This window comes from Artibeus jamaicensis, unplaced genomic scaffold (genome assembly GCF_021234435.1).
Source record: "Artibeus jamaicensis isolate MK-2021 breed Jamaican fruit bat unplaced genomic scaffold, CSHL_Jam_final contig_1016, whole genome shotgun sequence".
Classification (NCBI taxonomy): Eukaryota; Metazoa; Chordata; class Mammalia; order Chiroptera; family Phyllostomidae; genus Artibeus; species Artibeus jamaicensis.
Genome location: NW_026521195.1, coordinates 5,670,048 through 5,691,827, shown reverse-complemented (window position 1 = coordinate 5,691,827; position 21,780 = coordinate 5,670,048). Strand labels below are relative to the sequence as shown.

At 45.1% G+C, this 21,780-nt stretch overlaps 1 protein-coding gene across 5 annotated transcripts in view; it reads right to left on the bottom strand.

Moving 5' to 3' along the window:
• The window catches only part of ELMO1 (engulfment and cell motility 1), a 469,444-nt gene that overhangs the window by 133,435 nt on the left and 314,229 nt on the right, over window positions 1-21,780 (bottom strand). For all 5 annotated transcript variants that reach the window (XM_053661620.1, XM_037126577.2, XM_037126578.2 and 2 more), the window contains one exon: window positions 4,573-4,709. In XM_053661620.1, the coding sequence (XP_053517595.1) occupies window positions 4,573-4,709 (137 nt within the window). The remainder of the gene's footprint in view (window positions 1-4,572; window positions 4,710-21,780) is intronic.

Sequence of the window (21,780 nt, the reverse complement as noted above, 5' to 3'; positions counted from 1 at the left end):
CATGAGAGGAAAAAAATAAACCTATTCATATGATGCATTTGCTTCTAGAGAAGGTTTGATTTTCTTCGTGCCAAACCTAAAGGCCTTTGTGCAACATGACAAGCCTTTTGAATAAATTCTCATAAACAGCCTAGACAGCTGGAAAATGGATAACCCCACTGCATGACATTCCGGCCCTTTAACAGACTTCTCCTCTCCTTAAATATTAATGTTTCAATTACAGCGTACACCTACTTTATTAGCCACACCGGCCTCGGTTCCGATCAATACCAGCAGCACTAGATGGAATTCTAATGAAGAGAAACAACGCCACATCCTCCCCAGCTTCCCCTGGGCGCAGATGCACAAAGCCTCCTTTCACCACTTGCTCCAAGATATTTTACAGTCACCTGCCTCATGCAAATGTGACTCATGTTTATTCATGCCGAGGGTTACAGACCACCTTTCATTCCCTGAGCCAGCTCAGCTAACCAACAGCATCTGCCTCACCATCACGTTGAGCTGGCCTAGCCTGGAAAGGGGACTCCTGAATATGTAATCACCCCCTGAGATACATGCACAGAAAGTCAGTAAGCTGGGAGCCATTTGGGAGCAAATGTGTTTCTTTTTTTTTATTTGTGCAGTCGCTGCCTTTAGGTTTCAAACAATCCCTTTTACATACTAAACCCTAACCTACTAGATGCGACTAGTTAGTGGGTACTTTCTGCGGATCATCTTCCAGGGGGCACCTTGAGATGCCTGCTCTGCCCTGCCCTCTAAGTCGCCCTGACCGAGTTTCTCCCACTGACTCCTGGGAGTCTGTAGCCTGGCTGGGGCAGCTGCGGCTTTGTTCGGTGGGCCTGGTTCTCCCCCGGGCCCACGGTCTCCTATTTGAAGGGACGGATTCTTATCTGCAAGCCTGAGATTGTAACCTCTATCATGTTGTGCTTTGCTTATTATGCTGCTGGGTGACGTTTTAAAATAGTGCTTTTGTTCTTGAGTGGCTATGTTTCTTGGTCGTGAGTTTCTTCCACTTCGGTAATTTGAAAGCGTAGCAACGCCATTGGATCTTGATTTTTAATGCCGATTTGAAAGTATCTAAAGCAACACCAATGCTACGAACAACTATCTGGATGGTCCCTAGAAGGCTCAGCCACCCCTCAACCGTCCTCAGCAGAGAGGTCTGGGCAACTAGGTAACTGCTGAAGAGCAATTACCTACCAGCTGTTACAGACATGAGAGGTATGTGCCCTGCTGATTTCTAGGCTGATTCCCATGGCATGTCACATTGAAAACTGAGGTGTCTAATAAAGTTGTTTGGAGGAAGACACCACCAAAATCCATGACATTTTCAGCTTTAATGCTACCTCTGCCATTAAATGAGTTATTTAATTCAGTTAAGAACTTTATTTGAGGTACATAGACAGTTTTCCTTTACCCCACCCCATTTTTTCTAATATAATGGCCAAAAAATGTCTTCTTTTAAAAAGTGCAATTAAAGAAAACAACTCATAGACACAGACAACAGTATGGTGATGACCAGAGTAACAGGGGGGTGGGGGGGTAGAAGGTAAAGGGAGATAAATGGTGATGGGGGGAGACTGGAATGGGTGGCGAATGTGCAGTACAAGGCACAGATGATTTGTTATAGAATCATACACCTGAAACCTAGATAATTCTATTAAGCAATGTTACTCCATTAAATTCAATAAAAAGTTTTAAAAAGTGCAATTTACTCATTTTTGATCGACAGAATCTATCTTATTACATACAAAAGAACACTTTACCACTGCATATGACATTTTACTTCTTCAAAGCATTTTCATGTTATTCCTTCAACTTAACATCACACCCCCATAAAAGAGAGAGATGGAATACTGGTATCCACTTTTTACAAGAATTTTCATTTTCAGGCGTACCACTCCTGAGTAGCAGAACCAGGATTAGAACCTGGGCCTTTCAGACCGACGGACAGGCTGTCTCACCACTTCGCACCATGTGTGCCACCAGCTGGCGCCACGTGTTACGGGCGTCACCTGATGGTGTCCCACTGACATGACTCACCTTCACTGATCAAGTCTGCCTTAACAAAAACCTTCACTGGTAGCTCTGACCCCACCCTAAGATTTGACTGGTGTGTGCAGAGGCTGAGCCCTGGGCTAACAGGTTCCAAATCCCTCCCCCGTGTCGATTCTAATGCGAGATTAAGAAACACTGCCACACACAGGTATAGATTCTGGTGTGCAGACCCTTGTTAGACGTTTTAAGAGGAGCCACCAGGGACAAAATCTGCCAGTGAGATGCCTGTACCAGAAATATCCACATCACTGCATCCCCTTTCCTGCCCGGCTCAAAAATGAGGGCGTCGACGTGACGACAGGCCCCAAGTGTGCTGAGGTACCCAGCGGCAGTTCATCTCCTCTCCAACGCCCATAACCATGAATAATGCATGCTCTCAAGTATCAGTGATAAAAGGTGAAAATGCAGAACACAAACCCGACGGCCTGAATGGATGGATCACTCTGCAGAGACCGCTCTCCCGAGAAATCCAAAGAAAGTACTTCCAAAGTATAAATATTTTAATCACTCTATAATTCTACTTCTCTCTCATAAATGAAAAAAATCCCTTCTGCCGCTTCCCAAGTCCAGAGGAGGAGAAAGACAGCCCCTCTTCGAACCTCAGCTCACGCAGCAGCATTGACTACCCGGTGCACCACCCGACACCTACGGACTACGGTCCCATCCAAGGTGGGATGTCGAAGAGATTCCCACGTCTGCTGGAATCGAGTCTTGTTTGCTGGGAAAACTGAATTTTGGGTTGAGGGCCTACCGTTTCTTCAGTAATGAGCTAAAGAAGGCAGACCTCAGGTTCTAGGTTGACATTCCAATCTGCCACCCATGCTTCCGTTCCAAGTGGCCAGAGCCTGAGATGATGTCAAATAAAGTTCAAGAGAAATTAAGTCTGAGGTTGAGCTTCTTTACAACATTTCTAAATTCAAATTTGGACAATCTTGAGAGACAAGAAAAAACATTAACTCGAACCAGTAACACCAAACCCACATTTGTTCCTAAATTCAATCACTTCTGCTTCCGAGTTAATGACAAGGAGAAAAGTGAACTGATTGAAATCTCTCTTTTCCAATTTATTATCTGCTAAAACAGAGCAGTGGTTAATAGACTGACAGCAGGGAAAAAAATCAGAAAGTTATCTTTCACACTGGATTAGTGGCTTTCACACAGGGACATAAAAGGAAAGGGGTATAATTATATCTGCGCTTGAGCACCCATTAGCAGGACTCCATGGCTGGTATTATTCTGGTCTATCAGCAGAAAGGAAAACAACAAAAAGAGCTCATCTGCCTGATACACACACCTCCAAATCAATCCACCTACGAATTAAACACCCATTACACGAAGGGAAATGATGGCCCTTCTACTGAGGCCAGGTGCTAATGCCCAGATTCTGGGAACGTGTTACCTTCTATGGCAAAGGGAGTTCAGGTTGCAGACAGCATTGAGGTTGCTCATCAGCTGACCTTAAAATAGGGAAGATGATCCTGGATTATCCAGGTGGTACAGTGTAATCACAGGTGTCCTTAAAAGTAAACAATCAAGGCAGAAGAGGGATCAAACTGATGAGACATGATGTGGGAAAGAAGGAAATGGAAGTTCTGAGAAAAGGTGGCAAAGAAGCAAAGATCAATAAGAATATTAAGCTGAGCTGGAGTTCATGTATTACATTATGTTGCAAGCACAAGCCCACGAGGCCCCCTGGGTTAGTTGTGAGATCCAACCCTTAGATTTTTAGAAAGAGCCATGTCCCTAGGACCTCATGGATCATGAGGCCAACCATACAGTGACAGATTAGAAGAATTAAAGGCTGACATACACCTGGACTGTCGCTATTGTTAATAGGACCTTTATGTCAGGATAAAGACTTTGCCTATCTTGAAAAGTGTACACGATGCTTCTGCTTCCTCTAAGGTGGTTAACACTTTTCTTCCCACCAACATTTGCTCACAGAAAGAAATAAGAAGTTCACACTCTTATAGAAAACCCAAGGACACCTCCATTCAAAGAATCAAATGCTTTCTCTAAACCAAGAAAATGTTCCATATACACTTATTCAACTCTCCAAAAGAGATCTTGTGGTTTAACAATAACCCTTTTTGACACAGCCAAGGGCAAGGAGTCTCAACACACCCACAGTCCACAAAGAATCCAAGTGACCCAGACCAAACAGGCTCCCTGATCTTTCTCCCTGTGGCAGCCCCTGCACAGGTGGGAGGAAGGCATTATCCCTAGTTGATCTTGCAACAATGAGGCATCCTAGAGCCATGCCATAAAGGAAAAGCTCATCTGGCCATTATTCTTCACAAATGGAATGAAACTGCTTCAAGCTTATTCCCAGAGGCAGCAGAGCACCACCAACCCAGACGAGGGTCATTCTTTCGTCTCTCTGAAGACAGACAAGAACCACAGTCCTCCCCATTCTCCCGATTTACCACCTGCCTTCCCCGCACAGCTAAGGGCCGAGCAAAAAGGAGGCACCCTGGATGGCGCGATGCTGCCTCTGCCCTAGAGTCACCTCACCTTGTTGAAGTCTTCAGAAGTCGCCCTCATCTCCTTCCATGTCTTGTTCAGGAGCTGGATACAGATGCAGAAAAACTCCTCAAAGGATCTGTCGTGGGTAAAGAACATCGGGTGGAAGTCGTTGCAGGTCTCACTGGCTGGAGGAGAAGGGAAATAAGGGAGGATATTTGAGAAGTGAGACGGGAAGAGCAGCAGTGGGGGGCACTCAAAGGAGAGAAGCCGGGAGCTTCAAAGTTTAAGGTCAGGTGGTCAGACCTACCCTGAGGTACAGATTTTAACGGAAGGAAGTCAGCTGCTAAGCCACACCATGACAGGAGCCTAATGGCCAGTCCAGGATCCCAGGTGCTGAGTATGCGTCTGCGTCCGCCTTCCTCACCTTATAAAGACTAAGCCAACCAGCCCTTCTCAGGCACAGCTCCTCCTTCACCCTTAATTTCCCCTTTCCCAACGGGATAACTGGCAGAGGATGAGCTTTCCTGAATACACAATTAATTGCAACTTTGAAAGTAGTATCCTTGATTCCTTCTTCAGGGGGCTCTTTTTCCTCTTAGGCAGTGAGCAGGGGACGTTTGAGATCATTAACCATCAGGTGCCACTAACTATTGCTTTGTATTCCCAGACACCGGTGGCTGGAGGCTAAAGTGATCCAAATGGCTGGCAAGGCTGCCACTGGTCCGATCCTGGGCCACACCGGGAGGTCAGCCAGCCCGCTGCGAGCCCCATGCGGCAGAGCTTCCCGGGGCAGACCCCGTGCTCTCCGGCTGCTGCCGCCGCTCCGCCTTCCCTGACCAGCACCCCGGCCCCAGCCTTCTTCTCAGCTCTCCGTCAAGGCTGCGTTCTCAGAGCCCTTTTACATGAAACACATTTGATCCTCTGCATAGCTTACTGCTTATGTCTAATGGAAGAGGACCCTGGGATCCGATGAACTGGGCTTTGTGACTCGCCTACACAGACCCAAAGTGGGTTTTTTTTTCTAATTTTTTATCCGCACCTGAGGACAATTTTTTCCTTTTAGAGAGAGAGAGAGAAAGAGGGAGAAAGAGAGAGAGGGGGAGAGAGAAACATCAACTGGTTGCCTTTTTGTTTTCTTCTTGTACATGCCTCCGTGGGGATCAAACCTGCAACCTGGGTATGTGCTCTGACTGGGAATCGAACCTGCGACCTTTTGGTTTACTTGACAACACTCCAACCAACTGAGCCACACAGGCCAGGGCCCTGAGTGTTTTTATAAAAATATAAACTCTTAAGTACAGTAAAAGGATTCCTAAAAGATTAATTATTCTTACTCTCAAGGCTCCAAATGGTGGAATTTCAAGCCCTAGGTACCCAGGAGAGGAGGAGGGCAGGAGCGGGTTACGGCAGAGACCTCGGTACTTGCGGGGAGCCCTGCCATAGCTGTCTGGTGGAACCTCAAGTCCACCTGGAAGCCTCTTGTGCAGGCAGAGGGACCTGGACCAAACAGAACGGGACACGCTCTGCTCTGGCGGGCCCACGGCTGTTACGCACCAACCTCTTCTGTCTTCGTGCTTTAGGCCTACAGTGAATGCCCGGCCTCCAAAACAGTTTACAACGACCACAAAGTGCCCCGTGTTTGGACAGTGCACCCCCCACAAGGCTGGAACCCCAGATGAAATCTTCCAGACAAGTGAAGGACACATGCTAGCAGCCACGTGAGTGAGTGGTGGAGAAAGGGTTAGGGCCTGGGGTCCCAAGACGGGTTTGGGTCCAGGCATGGCAAGCAGAAGTAAGCCATTTCCCCTTTCTGAGCCTCGATTCTCTTAAGCAAAAAAACAAAAAAAAAACAAAACAAACTAGAAATGAATTCCCACTGCCTTCTCTAAAGGCCTCAGAGAGGACCAAATGACATGATTCTTAGAAAAGTGCTTTGAGTGCATAAAAGCTGATGCAGATACGGAGAAAGGTAGGTGGTGGCTGGTAAGGCATCTTGGGCCTGCGCATCGTTTCCAGGAACACTGGTTGTTCTTTGATTTCCTCCTGATTCCTAGTCCAGCCTGTTCACACCTCAGAAACTAGAGGCAGTGAGAACACATAAGTCACCCGACACCCAGCCTGCGTGACCAGCAGAGAGATGGCATGGGCAGAAAAGGTCTGACCTGAGGCGTGAAGCTGTTCCAGGAACGTGGAACGCACACACACACACACACAGGCAGACAGTGTGTCTGCTGCTCTTGGAGATCCCCCCATCCTAAACACTGAAGCCAAGGCCATTTCCAAGTCTACAGAAGGACTTGAAAGCACTTTTGCCATCCAAGAACCCCTTATTAATCACATCATCACACTCGCTCTTTCCAGCCCAGTGAGTACACGTGTACTTCGTGCCCTCAAGTTTTTATGGGATTGCTGCAGCTGAGACAGCCAGGCAAATGGAAACCTAGGAGCCCTGCTCGTGCTTGGGGGGAAGGGAGGGAGGAAGTATCTCTAACAATAGGGACCATGTGTTGGGTCCTACAATGCACCGAGGGCTCTACCAGCGTTATTCTCCCAACAACCCTGGAGACAGGCATCACGCTTATCTTCCTTTCCATATGAATAACGTGAATCTGGGAGGAATTAACCCTTCTATGATGAAGGTTTTTTTTCAGGGGGCCCCAAATGTGCATTTGAGACCCGCAGTTTGGCCGACCCAGTGGAAGGCTTCCTGCCTTAGTTGGCATGAAGCGTTCAGGGCACTTCCCTGTGATGGACGCTTCAAAAATGAGTGTCTTCCCCCAGGCTCCGTGATCTCCTCGCACTCCTCCCCCAGAATCCAGGCTCTTCACCTGCATCCCAACGGGCTCCCTGCAAGTGCACAGACAGTACATGGTGACGGGCGACACCTGGCCATGTGACAGTGACTACAATGGCCACACCACTGCCACCAGCCACACGTCATGCTCTGGATCACTCATTTCTCTTTTTAAAAAATTAGAAATAGAAGAGTTAAAAAGATTAGGTGACTTGTGCAAGAAGAGTAAGAAAGATCATGTGGCTTCCAAGTGGCAGAGCTGGAATACAAACTCAGGTCAGCGTGGCCCCAAAGCCCGTTGTTTTTCTGTTGCATTCATTTCTTCATGCTGTTTCCCAGTCAAGCCGACTTCCTCTGCACCCCCTGCTTCCAACACACATCTGAAAGAATTGCTTTTCCATCCACAGATATTCACAAAATAAAATCCTGTGAACGGTACCGCTTTAACTGTTCACATGCAGGGCATACCTAGCGGCTGGGATTCCTGTTTTCTCCCTACTGGCCATGACCCGAGTGAAGTTAGAGTCGGATCACCAGGGCCACGCCCCTCTTCTGGATCCTTCTCCACCTCTCCCTGGCTCAGCCCAAGCTGCTCCCTTGGCGACTCTCCTGAATATCCAAGAAATAGTCTCCCTGGTTCTACTTCTGCTGACCCGACTCTTTCACCTTCCTCAAGATACTGTCAGCTTCTCAACATCCAGACTTTCTCCCAGCCAGCCAGTCACTGGGGGAGAATGTCACTGGATGCATTGATTTGACTTATTTCAAAAAACTAACCGATTGGCTTTCTTGTTCACAGAACTCGGATTTTGTTCAGTGTGACAATGCACCCACCTAAAAACTACATTTCCCAGCCTCTTGTGACTAAGAGTGGTCATTATGACAGTCCCCACCACCAACAGATAAACAGAAATTGCTGGGTAGAGTTTCCAGAAATGACCTTTAAAAAGGGGGGGGGGGACTTCATTGGCTTGTCACTTTTGCCTCTGCCTTCTTCACACATCAACTTTTTCATGGTTGGAACATGGGAATGATGACCGGAGCTCTTGTAGCCATTTTGTCAGAATGAAAATGAGGGCTACACCTTAGAGAGTTAAAGCAACTCCTGATGACACTATTGAGTACCATGCCAACCTTGAATTGCTCTCCTAAAGAATTCATTGGAAACAATTTGTTTGAGTTACTGTTTTCAAGGTTTCTGTTACTCTTATACATATGAAATTACTGGTGTGGAAACAAACTCATGGAAGCACACAGATATTAGCATAAAGAGAACATGTGTCCAAGATTACTGGATGCCCTAGAAGAAATAGGGATGAAGAGGCAGAATAATATAATGGTTATAGTCAGATAGATCTGCATTCAGAGACCAAATTTGGCATGCCCTAGCATGCTTTGTAACCTCAGACAGTTAAATTTCCTGAATCTGTTTCCTCATCTGTAAAATATAGGACCATATAAGGCAGGGGTATCAAACTCATTTTCACCGGGCGCCACATCAGCCTCATCGTTGCCTTCAAAGGGTTGAAATAATTTTAGGGCTGTATAAATGTAACTACTCCTTAACTGTTAAGGAGTTGAAATTACATTTGGCCCTTTGAAGGCAACGGTGAAGCTGATTTGGCCCCTGGTGAAAATGAGTTTGACACCCCTGATATAAGGTTTGCACAAGCATCAAATCAGATTATGTACATAAAGGATGTGGTGAGGTACCTAGACATGGTATAGGCCTCGTAAACAGTGGCTATTAGGTGTAATTTTTGTCATCCTTATCAGCACACTTCATAGCTTCTTACAGACTTTAACAAGTCCAGGAGCTAAGGGAAGAAAGAAAACTCTGGTGGATAGTCTTTGGGGTCTTACTGATGTGAAGGAGGTGGGACTCCAGCATTCATTCCTGTTTTTTGTAAATCACTGAGGTGCAATTAACCATAACATTGTATCAGTTTCAGGTGTACAATATAAGGACTCATTATTTGTACATATTGCAAAATGATCACCACCATAAGTCTAGTCAATGCCTACCACGTACATCGTTACAAACTGTTGTTGGTGTGGACTCTGAATGCTCACAAACATCTCTGTCTCACAGAAGAGAAAACTAAGGGAGAGAGAAGCCCAGTGGCTTCCAGAGACAAGGCCAGGACTCCCAGCCTGCCCTCTGTCTCCAGAGCCAGTGCCTTCGACCCCTACCTGGAAGGGCTGGCTTACGGTCATCCTAAACGTCTTTAGAAGATTCATCCCTGGCAGTGAGGAATAGGCAGACAACAAATCAAAAACAACTTTGCCTTGACATGTTCCACAGAACCAATGACAAGACCCTTGTGTGTTGGGGGGATTTATGACTCCTGGTGTTAAGAATGCCTCTGTATTAGAGGAAAGGATAAAGTACTAAATATTAATTTGATTTCCCTCCAAAATGTTCAAATTACACATTTTCAGGAGGGAGGTCATCAAGCAGGAAGGACCTGTTGAGATGACCTGGTCTGCTCCTCTCTCCTTTGCAGGTGACAGCAACGAGAAAGGCAAATGGCAGAAAGGGGGCAAAGAAGCCGGAAGGCAGGTGGTCAGGTTCAAGTCCTGGTTCCCTCACCTACTGCTGAGTCACCTGAGCAAGTCATTTCATCTGCCAGTGCCTCACTCTTTTCATCCGTGAACTGGAGACAATAGGATGCACCTTTATCAGGTAGCTGTGACAGTGAAGAAGGAACAGTGACTGCAGAAGTACACTCCATGCAGTAGTGTGCCCCTGGTTTGTGATGCGGAGCGTACATCCAGTGGAGCTTGGCCCAGGCCACCCCACTGATAAATGCGAACACTCGGCAGCCTAGTGGGAAAGCCTCAGTCTTGAGAATAGGGTCCTTAATTCATAGGTTTAAATGAACAAACAAACAAAAACAGGGGGTGAGGCTTACTATTGCTTTTAAAAAACACTATTGAGACAAAAATATTATATTAGTAGGCAATGATGTTACAATTTGGAGAGAAATTTTCAATGAGGCAAAAATAGTAAGACTTTTAAAAAACAGACTTGTTAATTCCATTCACACTATTTTTAACACAATGAGATTCTACTTTATAAAAATCAACTTAATGATCTTTCAGGTCTAGAATATTGAGGCACTGATTCACAGAGGTGAGGGTAAAAATTGTTCATATTAGTTTACTGACATCCAACTCATCACTAAATGGGTCAGCTTTGCAAGTAGCTATAATCCATGCACGTATGCTATAAAAATAAAAAATAAGGAGTTTGTACACTTAGGTAGCAAATTGCCTTTGAACACAGATTTCTTCCTGTCTTCCACTGGATACAGTGAAGGCAGGCAAGCATCCTTACTGGAGCCTCAGAGAAGGAACAAGGGCCACCATACTATGTACAGAAATTAGGTCCCGGGGCTGCTCCCTGACCTTGAGAAGGTCATCTCCACCCCCTAGGGCCAAGGTTCTTACCTGTAATTGAGATAGACTGCTCCGGCTCCTGCCAGGCCTAACATTCTAAGACTATATACGCTCACACACACACGCGCACACACTCATAACATGCACATACACGCACACCACGTAATGCACTTTCTTCTCCCTAGTGCACATCCATAATATTATAATAGGACTTGGAGACTCCTCCTGACCTAAACTTTATTTCCTAAATTATTGTTTCCTTGAATGACAGGCTGGCTCTGCATTTGTTTAGGGTGTTAAGACATCAAAGTGGCATCACATAAGCTTAGGAGGTGTTTGGTGGCCTAGTATTTACTCTTCCTTTCATAAGAAAATTGTTAGTTTCTTTTACACCCTTTCAACGTATTAATATCACCTAATGCAGACCATCACATAATAAAATTGCTTCAATAAAGGCAGAATAACAGGGGAATGCACATAATGTCTGCTCCAGATGCCAAAAAGCCCCGCTCCATGCTTTCCATGACCCTTGTTATGCCAAGTGACACTGGACACCCATTTAAGAGCAACTAGAGGGTCACAGATTGGGGAGGCACCAGGAAAATTCTGAGTCTATTTATACAGAAAGAGGGATAAGCACTGGCCTGACACAAAGGACATTTTGTTTCAAAATTCTGAGCTATCAGGATGAAGGGGATGAATTATACACCCACGAAAGCATTTGACACATGAGAACTGCCAGAGTAATGGTAAAGACATATTCGTTATCTATAACATAGAAACTCAAATTAGAGCTATATGTGGCTCTAGGGTCAGTCTGGGTAAATGTATTTATGAATTCTCAGATGCAAATGTATATTTATACCTTTGCAGAAAATCTTATTCTGTGGCCTTGGCATTCTCTATTTTTAGATGTGGTATTCTTTAATGGCTTGGTTTGGGGGTTTTGGTACTGTGAGGGAAGATGTTAAAAGTTCAGACCTCTTGTAGGTGGAAGAGACAGAAAGAGGGGAGTGAGGGCAAAGAACTTGAAGTTCCCCCACTGCTGCTGAGTCCCGCCAATACAGAAGCTCCCGCCCCTGCTATTTCAGGGCTGGGGATCAGAGGCTAGGAACCCACTCAGCTCTTCCCAGCTGCTGAAGCCTGGTTTAATAGAACCGCAAATTCTTTCCTATCCTCTATCATACCTAAAAATAGTATGAAATTGACATTGGAAAGACACACAGTAGCTAATCCAATGCTTCTTTGTTCACCTTCTCTATGGGCCTTTTAAAAAGGACACCCAGAGAGAAAAAAAGAACTGATTAGCATTAGGGCTGAAAAATCAGACTCTAGCACAAAAGACAGCCAATTCAGCAACAAGGACCTGAGGCCCCATCCCAGGCATGCAATGTATGTTAATAAAAGAGCAGAGGTTCTGGAGCCAGGCTGGCCTGGGTGCAAATCTTAGTGTCCCTAGTTGATAGCAATGTGACCTGGATCACATTACACTTCCTTTGGACCTCAATTTTCTCATTAAAAAAAGAGACAATGCCTTATATCTCATCAGATTGCTGCTAGGATTAAATGCAAAGCAATACATGATGCACACATTAACTGAGATAAAAATAAGCAATCAGTAAATGCTAGTTGTTGTGAGTTTTAATGGCAAAATAATTATTGTTAGTTTAAATGACAAATCTGGAGGAATTACACTTTCAGATAGAAGGACATTATAAAACTACAGTAATTGAAACATCTTGCTATTGGTCCATGGATGGAAAAATAGAACCATGGGATAGAAAATGAAATTTAGATACAAACCTATATATGCAGTCATTAGATTTATGACAAAGGTACACAGCAATGGATGGGATTTTCAATAATTTGTGAGGGGCCAATTATACATGCATCTAGAAAAATGAATCATGATTTCAGCTATGGAGGTGGCCAGAGAGTATACACCTTCAACAAAAATCAATTCCAGGTGGATTACAGATCTTAGTATGAAAGGAAAAACAGTGAAGCTTCTATATAACACAGGAGAATCTATTCATGACACTCAGGCGAGCACTGATTTCTTAAACAGGACAAAACAATCATTAACCCCTAAGGAAAAATGTTGATCAAATTATATTAAAGTCAATGACTATTTATTAAAAGATACAATAAAGATACTGACCTCAGTGAAGGAGGACTTGCAACATTACCTGACAATGAACTGCTATCCATGACATACAAATAGCCCTGTAACTCAGTAAGAAAAAGAAACAACCCAACAGAAAAATGGGCACAACGTGAATAGGCACTTAACTAAATAGAATGTATAAGTGGCCAATAGTCACATGGAAAAGTGCTCGGCTTTTTTAGTCACTAGGAAAATGTAAATTTAAACAATGATGATATACTTTCCAAATTCCACCAGAATGGCTACAGTAAAAAAAAAAAAAAGGAAAATATTATGTGTTGGTAAGAATGTAGAATGAATGACATTCTCATATACTGTTGATGGGAGTGTGAATTGTTTACCCACTTGGACAAACAGTTTGGTAGTATTTATTTCAATACCCTATAATACAGCAATTCTACAGGAAGACATATGTACCCAACAGTAATGCATATATACACACCGCATAAGAATTGTATGAGAGTGTTCACAGAAGCACTACTTGTTAAAATCAAAAACTTAAAACAAGCAAAATGTCCATTTAAGAGTTATTCGTTAGATAAATTAGTTTATTCATGTAGAAGCGTGCTTCTTATATGCAAAGGAATGATTTTTAAAACTATACCACACACATTAATAAATTAAAAACATAATGTTGAATAAAAGGAGTCCTATACAAAAACATACTATAGAATTCTATCAATCTACAGCTCAAAACAGGCCATTTTCATGGAAGAAATTGGGGGGAGGGCAGCCCAGTAGGGTCTCAGGCTGCTGTGTAACATTCTCTATTTTGTTCTAGGTGGTAGCTAAATGAATAGTTGTTGGTTGGAAAATCCATTGAACTGTGTTGTATTCTTAGGATTTGAATGAACACTTAGTGCATTTAAGTTACACCTACATTAAAAGTTAACTTACAAAGTAGGACATGCACTTTCCAGATGAACAAGAAAGGACAATGGCTTCTGAGACAGGAGAAAACTATTTCCCGTGACTTAGGTGGGCTTTCTAGGAGCAGGGCTGGGTTTGCCCTGCCGGTTGCCTCTGGAACCAGGGATTGGCACTGCATGCAGCCCAGGTTTCTGGCTGGATACAAAACCACATCCTAACCTGTCTCTGCAGGATCCTAATCCTAACTGGCATCATCTCCTCACATCGGTCAGAGGTCCCTCTCTACACCTGCACTGGAGTGTAATTTCACCTATTGTCAGATAGATGAAATAGCCATGAGTACACATTTTCCTTTGTGGATGGGGATCCTGACCTCACTAAAGAGTGCTGCTGTGGCTGATGGAAAAGCTGTGGTAGATTTAATTGGTTGTATGAACTCTAAGAATATTCACAAGTTTCTCCCTCCCTCCTTCTCTCCCTCCCTCACTCTTTCCTTCCAACCAAGTATGTGCATGTCCATCTGTCTGCCTATCTACCCATCCAACCATCCACCCATCAACTCATCCATCTATCCATCCATCAGACTACAAGGTGGTTAAGAGCATGACCTTGGAGCCAGTCTGCCTGAGTTTGGATCCTGGCTCTGCTTCTCCTTATCTGATACGACCTTCAGCTCAGGAGCAAGGACAGGTAAGTAAAAGATGAGGTTGAAGACGTAGGCTGGCATCAGACCTAATTCTTTGTCAACCACACTAGGGGTCTTATTATGATGACAATAACAGTAACTTGTAGCTTGGAGAAATAAATTAAAATACAGTGAGGGGATTTCCATAAAACACTTAGCAAAGCATCTGGCATATAATAAGCACTCGATAAATGTGAGTCATAAGACATTGTAAAGAATATAAATATGGTATGTAATTCACTCCCCTAATCATGAATTTAATGTAAGGTTTAGATTGCAGGGAAATCTTAGTTACTCTCGCCGCCCTTCATGAAGGCTCCCGGTTCTCCTGGAAAGTTACTGCATCCCCATCATCATCTTTCGAGATGTTTCACCAAACGACAAAATATGCATAAATTCCAGTAAATTAAGATTTCTGATAAGAGTAAGCTATGTGACCCCTGAGAGTCTGCTTAGAATTGAAAACTGATCTTGCTGACAGGCTCTGTCTTTGCTCTTTCCTTTGTCCTCCGAGGGAAGCCAACCAAACTCAAAGGCAAATGGAGCCTGGACCCTTGAGATCTTATCTGTTGGCAAAATAATTGTTTCTGGATCCACTTGTGGGTCCACGTGAGGACTCTTTCTTGGCTCAAAGATGAAAAAAGCAGGAGAGAAAATGAATTCTGGGGAAAGAAATATCAAATGTGGGGTGTGCGTTAGCAATGCGAACCCAGGAGGGAAGCACACCTGTCTTGCAATATAGAGTGCCCATCTTCTGGGGCCGTGCAGCTGGAGGACTGGGGGTGGGGCGTGGGTGCAGTGCGAGACTAGGAAAGAGGAACGTTCTGGCTGGGTAGCGAACAGCCCAGGCAAGGGAAAGCAGAGGAGAGCATAATTCAAGAAGCAATGTCGGGATGCCTCTTAAAACTCCCTGCAGACAGAACTTATTCTGAGAAGTGGCTCAGAAAGAGACTGCCACACAGCAAATTTAGCATGGATATAAATAACTGCCTGTCCGACCGTGTGAAAATGGGCACTCGAGGTTGATGCTGGGATAGAGGCAGAGTAATGAGCAGCTGGGACGCGCCTCCCTGAAGAAGACCCTGCAGAACCACGACCACCATCAAATGCCCACGGACCACACCTTGACCTGGGGGCTCAGAGCATTAGCCAGGCCTGGAAAGTTGGCAAAAGGGACCGAAAGAATAAGTAATCTTGAACATACTACATGAAAAATGAAAAAAAAAGAGGACATTCCAAGGCTTGTCCAGTTCTTTCTTGTCCCCTTAAAAACTCAATGATGACCTGTGGCTTTATGCAACCCTCTCTCCTCAGTCTGACTCTGCTCCTTTCCTTGGAACGTTTCCCTGGCGCATGACTGAACCCTCATGTCAATCACAGTCTTCTCTTATCAAGCAAAGCAATTTGCATGTGTTAAGCTGCTGGGTTTCCTCCTTCGCGGTGCCCACAAGTCCCCCTCCGAATCCAAAGCCCATCCCTGTGCTGAAGACACTTCCCTCCAGCCTGGTCCGACTGCCTCTTCCCTTGTGCTTCCACCGACTGTGACTCTCCTCCGCCTGTCTGGATGCCCCCGCCTGACACGAGCCTCCGAGCAACAGGAAGCTCGATTTAGTAGCCTCCTCATTCTCGATGGCTTCCCAGGGCCAGCCTCCCGCACGCCCACACAGACACTGCCCGCCTCCCCTGGCATCCTCTGCCTGGCACCTGCAACTTCTCTGTGGTCTCTGCCGTGTCCTGCTTCCCACGAGGCTTAGGGAACGGGATACAGGGTGTTCCGCAACTTTGTTCGACACTGGTCTCAGCACACCTGCTGTGACAGGGCACTTGGCTAGGCTGCTCTCATGCTTTCAGAGTTCTACCTGTCAAGTGAGGTCCTCTGCCTGACCTCCACCAATTTTCCAAAACCTGATTGTAGGTGTTAAGAGAACATGAGGAACATCACAAAGGGAACAAATTCATTACACGGTTGCAACAGAAAAGTAAATCAGATCTGGTAATGTTCCTCAGACAGAGAGATGTGACCCTCCTCTGCAGACCCACGGCTAACCCCAAGTCCCTGGTGGGGGCGGGGGTCCCTTCACCATTCCTCAGTTCGCCTCCCTGACCACAGTCTTGCTTTGAGCAGGGGCGCTGGGTCAGGGCTCGTCTCAGGCCCTCCTCGGACTCCATCACACAGAACAGATGGCTGCGAAGATTGCGTAACAGTGTTAACAAAGTGTTCTCCGGGGGCGGTGAAATGAAGGGAGCTATGGAGATTAGGGACTAACCCATGGACAATCATGCTCTTGCCAACGTGGGATTTGAGAGGATGGCGATCTGTATCGAAGAAGAAAAAAAGGAGCTAAATCCTCAATCTCCTGGCCTGTGTGTGGTTCTTTCCAGTCCTCTTACACAGGGCAACGTGATAAGGAGCGTGGCTCTATCCTCCCCGGGGTTAAGGCAGGTGAGTCTATGCTGAGGGGCCCAGAGGGGCCCCTCCGTATAGGAACCCAATGCCAGGCCCAGAAGCAGGTTCTCCAGCCTCGTGATAACAATGAGGGAAAAGGTCAAACTTCGCACAGGCGCTGGATGAAGACTTTGCCACAAACAGAGGCAACTTAAAGAAGAAGCCATTAAATATTCAACCAGTTAACAGCTGGCTGGACACCTCGAAAAGGACCTCATGTGATAACAGGACACTTGGGGACACTGCTTCAGCTGAGTGGAAGATGACCGTGGACCAGGAGCTGTGTTTTCTCCTTTCTCCTTCATAATGATTCCATGAGGCAGGTGCAGCTGTTTTTGTGCCCACTCTACAGACGGTGAGACTGAGGCACAGAGGGCTGACAAAGCTGGGCTCACAGCACTACCAGCGGGTAGAGCCCAGGTTTATCAGCAGTTTGGGGCCAGAGTCCCTGTTTTCCTGCCACTCACAAGATAGCAATTTCCCGCTGTGGGAGATTTGTGAAGCAGGAAGCTAATACTTTCTAGAACAACCGTTTATTGTGATTTAAAAATAAATTTAATTCCATTTCTTACTTGTCAGACCCAGCACTTTAATGCAGACTTGATCTTGCAAACTTAGGTGATTTTTGGATACACCGTTTTATAGTTGGTACACACTACTGTATTTTCCGATTTATCGATGGCAGATGTGCGATGTGTATTCCCATAGAAATGTTACTGTTCTAAGGCCAGGAGAAAAATCAACAATTCACAGACCCTTAATTCCAGGGACCTTTTATTTGTTCACTGATATAATAGATCTTTATCTTAATAAAGCAGATCAAAAATTCATCTCCTTTCATGCAAGACTAATATCCTGAAAGATTAAGAAAATCAGGCAAATCAGACCAATTTATTTTTGGTCACACAATTATATAGTGCTTAATATATAGCAGCCACTGCACTGTTTGGTAATTAAATGATTGAATTGTCATGAGACAGGTTTGATTCTCATTTCTAGTTCACGGGTGAGGGAACCAAGGCACAGAGAGGCTCAGTGACTTGTCTGAGGTCACACAGCCAGAGAGAAGCAGAGCCAACGTAAGTGTGAGAGGCTGTGCTCCGCACCAAATACGGGAAGAACCAGTACGCTCAGAGGTCTCCCTGCCCCCGCAGCTTCTAACTGCACAGCTGATCCTAGCACAGTGCCGTTGGGTTAAATCCTGACCTGGAGTTCACAGAATAAGGCCAGCAGGCTCCTCTGTCTCTGGCTGCTCACACATGTATCCATGACTACCCCAGGTATCTTGTCTTTTACAAGCTCTCATCAATACAGTGAGTCCTCACTTATTACTGTCAATAGGTTCTGCAACGTTCAGCAAAACCAGGTATAACTGAACCAATTTTACCATAGGCTAATTGATATAAACGAGAGTTACATTTCTGCGACATTTCAGCAATGTTATAACAAAACAAGGGTGATTGAAATAACGTTATTCCAGGACCTGCTGTAAGTAGCCCAACTACATCGCTTTTGTTTGTTAAAAACAATCCAATTCACTCTGATATTTTTTTCAAAAGACGATGTTAGGACTGGGTCTCTGTATCACAGAAACAACCTCAAAAACAAACAAATAAACAAACAAAAACAGGTGCCAGTGTTTGGGTGCGGTTTTGAAAACTGAGTAGAACAGCATATTCACAAGGGTGTTTCCCCAGAATGTGTCTTGTTGCCCTGAACACAGAAACATCCCAGAGGTGAATCTGGTTTTGCAGTTGATAAAAGTTATTTTCACTAGGAAAGAGCACTAATAAAATTAGGTTTAAGCTCTTGTTATTGCTTGGATGAGGCTAGTTTTTCATCCTACCCAGTATTTGTGTGCTAATAAAATTCCAGTGAATAAAACAATGGTTTTCTGTTCCTGGACCACTGAGTTGGAACCCTGCATTGATCCTGCCTTAGAAATGTATGTTTGTGAAGAATTCAGCCTTAAATTGATAGGTCAAAATATATTTTAACCCTTCATTATCTAGGTTCTTCTTATACTAAATGTATGTTACTTTCTTCCCCCTGGTCTCAATGATATATAACGATAACCACCACCTGAAGTTTAGGTAATACCCGTGTTTTAAGGTGGTGTTAATCAATCACTACTTCCCTCTGGAAGTTGCCCCAAACCAAATTCAGCAAATGTTATTTTGGCCTCCAGAGTCTCTGCCATCATATTTCTCTCTCTTTCTTCCCAAATCCTCATCAGGAAGAGATCGCTTTAGATAAAAACACATCTTCGTGAGACTAAAAATAAGGTGCTTTTCCCATCAGGAGGAAGATTCTGATGGATATCCTCAAGCCTTCTATGCGAAATGAAAGTTAGTGCTCTCAGACGCTTTCTTTCCCATTCTTTGCAGATGGTTATTTTACTTTTTGGTCAATTTCATTCTTGACATTTTGAAACAGTTTTCCCCCTCTTCCCTCACAAATGCATTTAGGAACTTTCATGTTATAAAAATTCCCAATACTCTGAAAACAGAGGGTGTTTCTGTTATAACTACCATACTTTCACACATGCGTACAGGTGACCAGGGCACCTCATATGGTCATTGGACCGCACCGTAAGAGACACAGTATTGCACCATGCTTGCCCGTAAGAAGGTATTCTAGCCATGACCAGTGTGGCTCAGTTGGTTGGGTGCCATCCTGGAGAGCAAAAAGGTTGAGGGTTCAATTCCCATTCAGGGCACATACCTGAGTTCTGGGTTTGTTCCCTAGTCAGGGCATGTGTGGAAACAACCAATTGATGTTTCTCTCTCACATCAGTGTTTCTCTCCCTCTTTCTTCTTCCCTTACAATCCCTCTAATCCTAAATAAAACTAAAAAAAAAGAAAGACATTCTATCAAGTACGTGTATGTGACGGCCATTAAGATCTCAGATGGGAAAATGGTGAGAGCCACTAACACCAGATCCTGGTTCTTCCTGACTCGCCATTCCTCCCTGTCTCCTTCAGACTTTTTTTTTTTTGCTGCCTAAGGTTCTGTTCTCATCTTTCTTTTCTTCCATCCTCACTTTTTCCGTGGGAGAACTCATCTAGTCCTGCTCACAACAGCCAAATGTGTATTTTGAACACAGCTTTCTCCCGAGCTCCAGACAATGCCCACCTGGATGTCCCTCAGTCACTCCAAACTCAGAGTGACCCAGCTGAACTCATTACCTCTCCCCGGACTCACTGGGTGCCCATCCAGCTATCTCGTCCATGAAGCTGCCCAGGTTCACCTTGACCCCTGCTTCAGTTGCCTCACCATCCTGACTGTACCTCCTCCTCTCCTTTCCCACCGCCATCGCTCTCCCCAATTGGGACAAAAGGCTCTGAAATCATCTCCCACCCCCAGGAGGGACCCGTTTTCCTCTTTGCCCTCCATGAGCAGTTCATCCAATTTCACTAGAGCTGCAGCAAGTTGCAGGTATAGCGATAACAAGAGTATAAACCTAGGTTTTTTTGGTGCTTTTCATTGTGAACATAATTAAACCCAAACTCCTTAAAAACTCTTCACAATGTGGATGCTTGCTACTCCCAAAAAGCCGATCTTAGGACAAGTTTCATTTTTGTTTTTTTTAACATAAAACTTCCAGAATGCATTTATGAGGAAAGAGAGAGAAAAAATAATAATTTCGAAATTTTGAGAATGAAATGGAATGGCTGAAAGGTCACCTAAACTGTTTCCCAGATGTTTAGACTTTAACATAGGCTCTTCCCTCTTCCTCAAACTCCCTGCCCCATCTCACCCCCTTCTCAGGTCTTCGGAGGTCTGGTGCAGTGGGGCCACCACCGTGACAGACTACTTCTATTTCCAATTTCCACAGGCCGACACTTCTATGCGTCACCATCTCACCGCCAGCCAACTCCCCAGTGCTCTGTGGGCGCTTGTGGCTCCCTTAGGAGGTCTTAGATCTTGGAGTGTCAGGACTATGCCTTCACTGTCTTTGCACACTCAGAAGGCTTGTGGAATGCGTGCTGAACGGGTCCTTGACTGATGGACTCAAAAACTCTTCACCTCCTTACAGTGAAATATGGCAGCAAAACAGTCTTGCCAGTGCCAGTTAATCACTATGCATCTCTCCTGCTGACCAAACAAAACATGACCGCAGGAGTAGGGTCTGTGCAGGTCACGCCCACACATTCCAGAGCCCAGGCTCAAACAGGCACAGGCGCGTGGAGGGCTCACCACCGTACGACCCAGGAGACTCGCCCTCTTCTGTTTAAAAATACACCTGTTTGGCTTCGTTCTGGCTGCTCCTCTTCCCAGCTCCTCATGAGTCACCGAAGAAGCCTCCCCATTATAAGCACCCCCCAACACACACAGATTGGCTTCCTTTGTATTTTCGAGATGAGTCAGGAAACATGACTCACCGTTCACTCCTAAGACAAAAAGAACGCGCTCTCCTTTCCTTTTCATTATCAATGTTTTGTGGGCTCCCTTGGCCTTTCGGAAACGTCTCAGGGAGCCAGGGAAGGAAAACGCGGAGGGACGCTTGAGTGCTGGCATTATTTATTTTTAACAAGCTCCTCTATTTAAAGCACCTTTCATCTGAGCAGCATAGATACTTCAGAGGCCTGACATCTGACGCTCACAGTATTCCCAGGAGGCCTCCACAGGCTGGTGCTGCTCTCTTTTCTCAGTGATGGGGACAGGGAGGACTCAGTGGAGGTAAAGACACCATGCAACGTCCCCCCAGGGGTTGGCACCTCAGGTTGGTCTCCTTGAGCTGCTGTTGATAAACAACTAGGTGGAGTTTCCTTCTTGGTTACAATACTCACATGTTTGGCCACAGAGAAGGATTGTCTCCAGTATCATCAGTGGCCAAGGAGTGGGTATGAAGCCTGGTGAGAAGACAACTAAGGGACTACAGTAGTTTA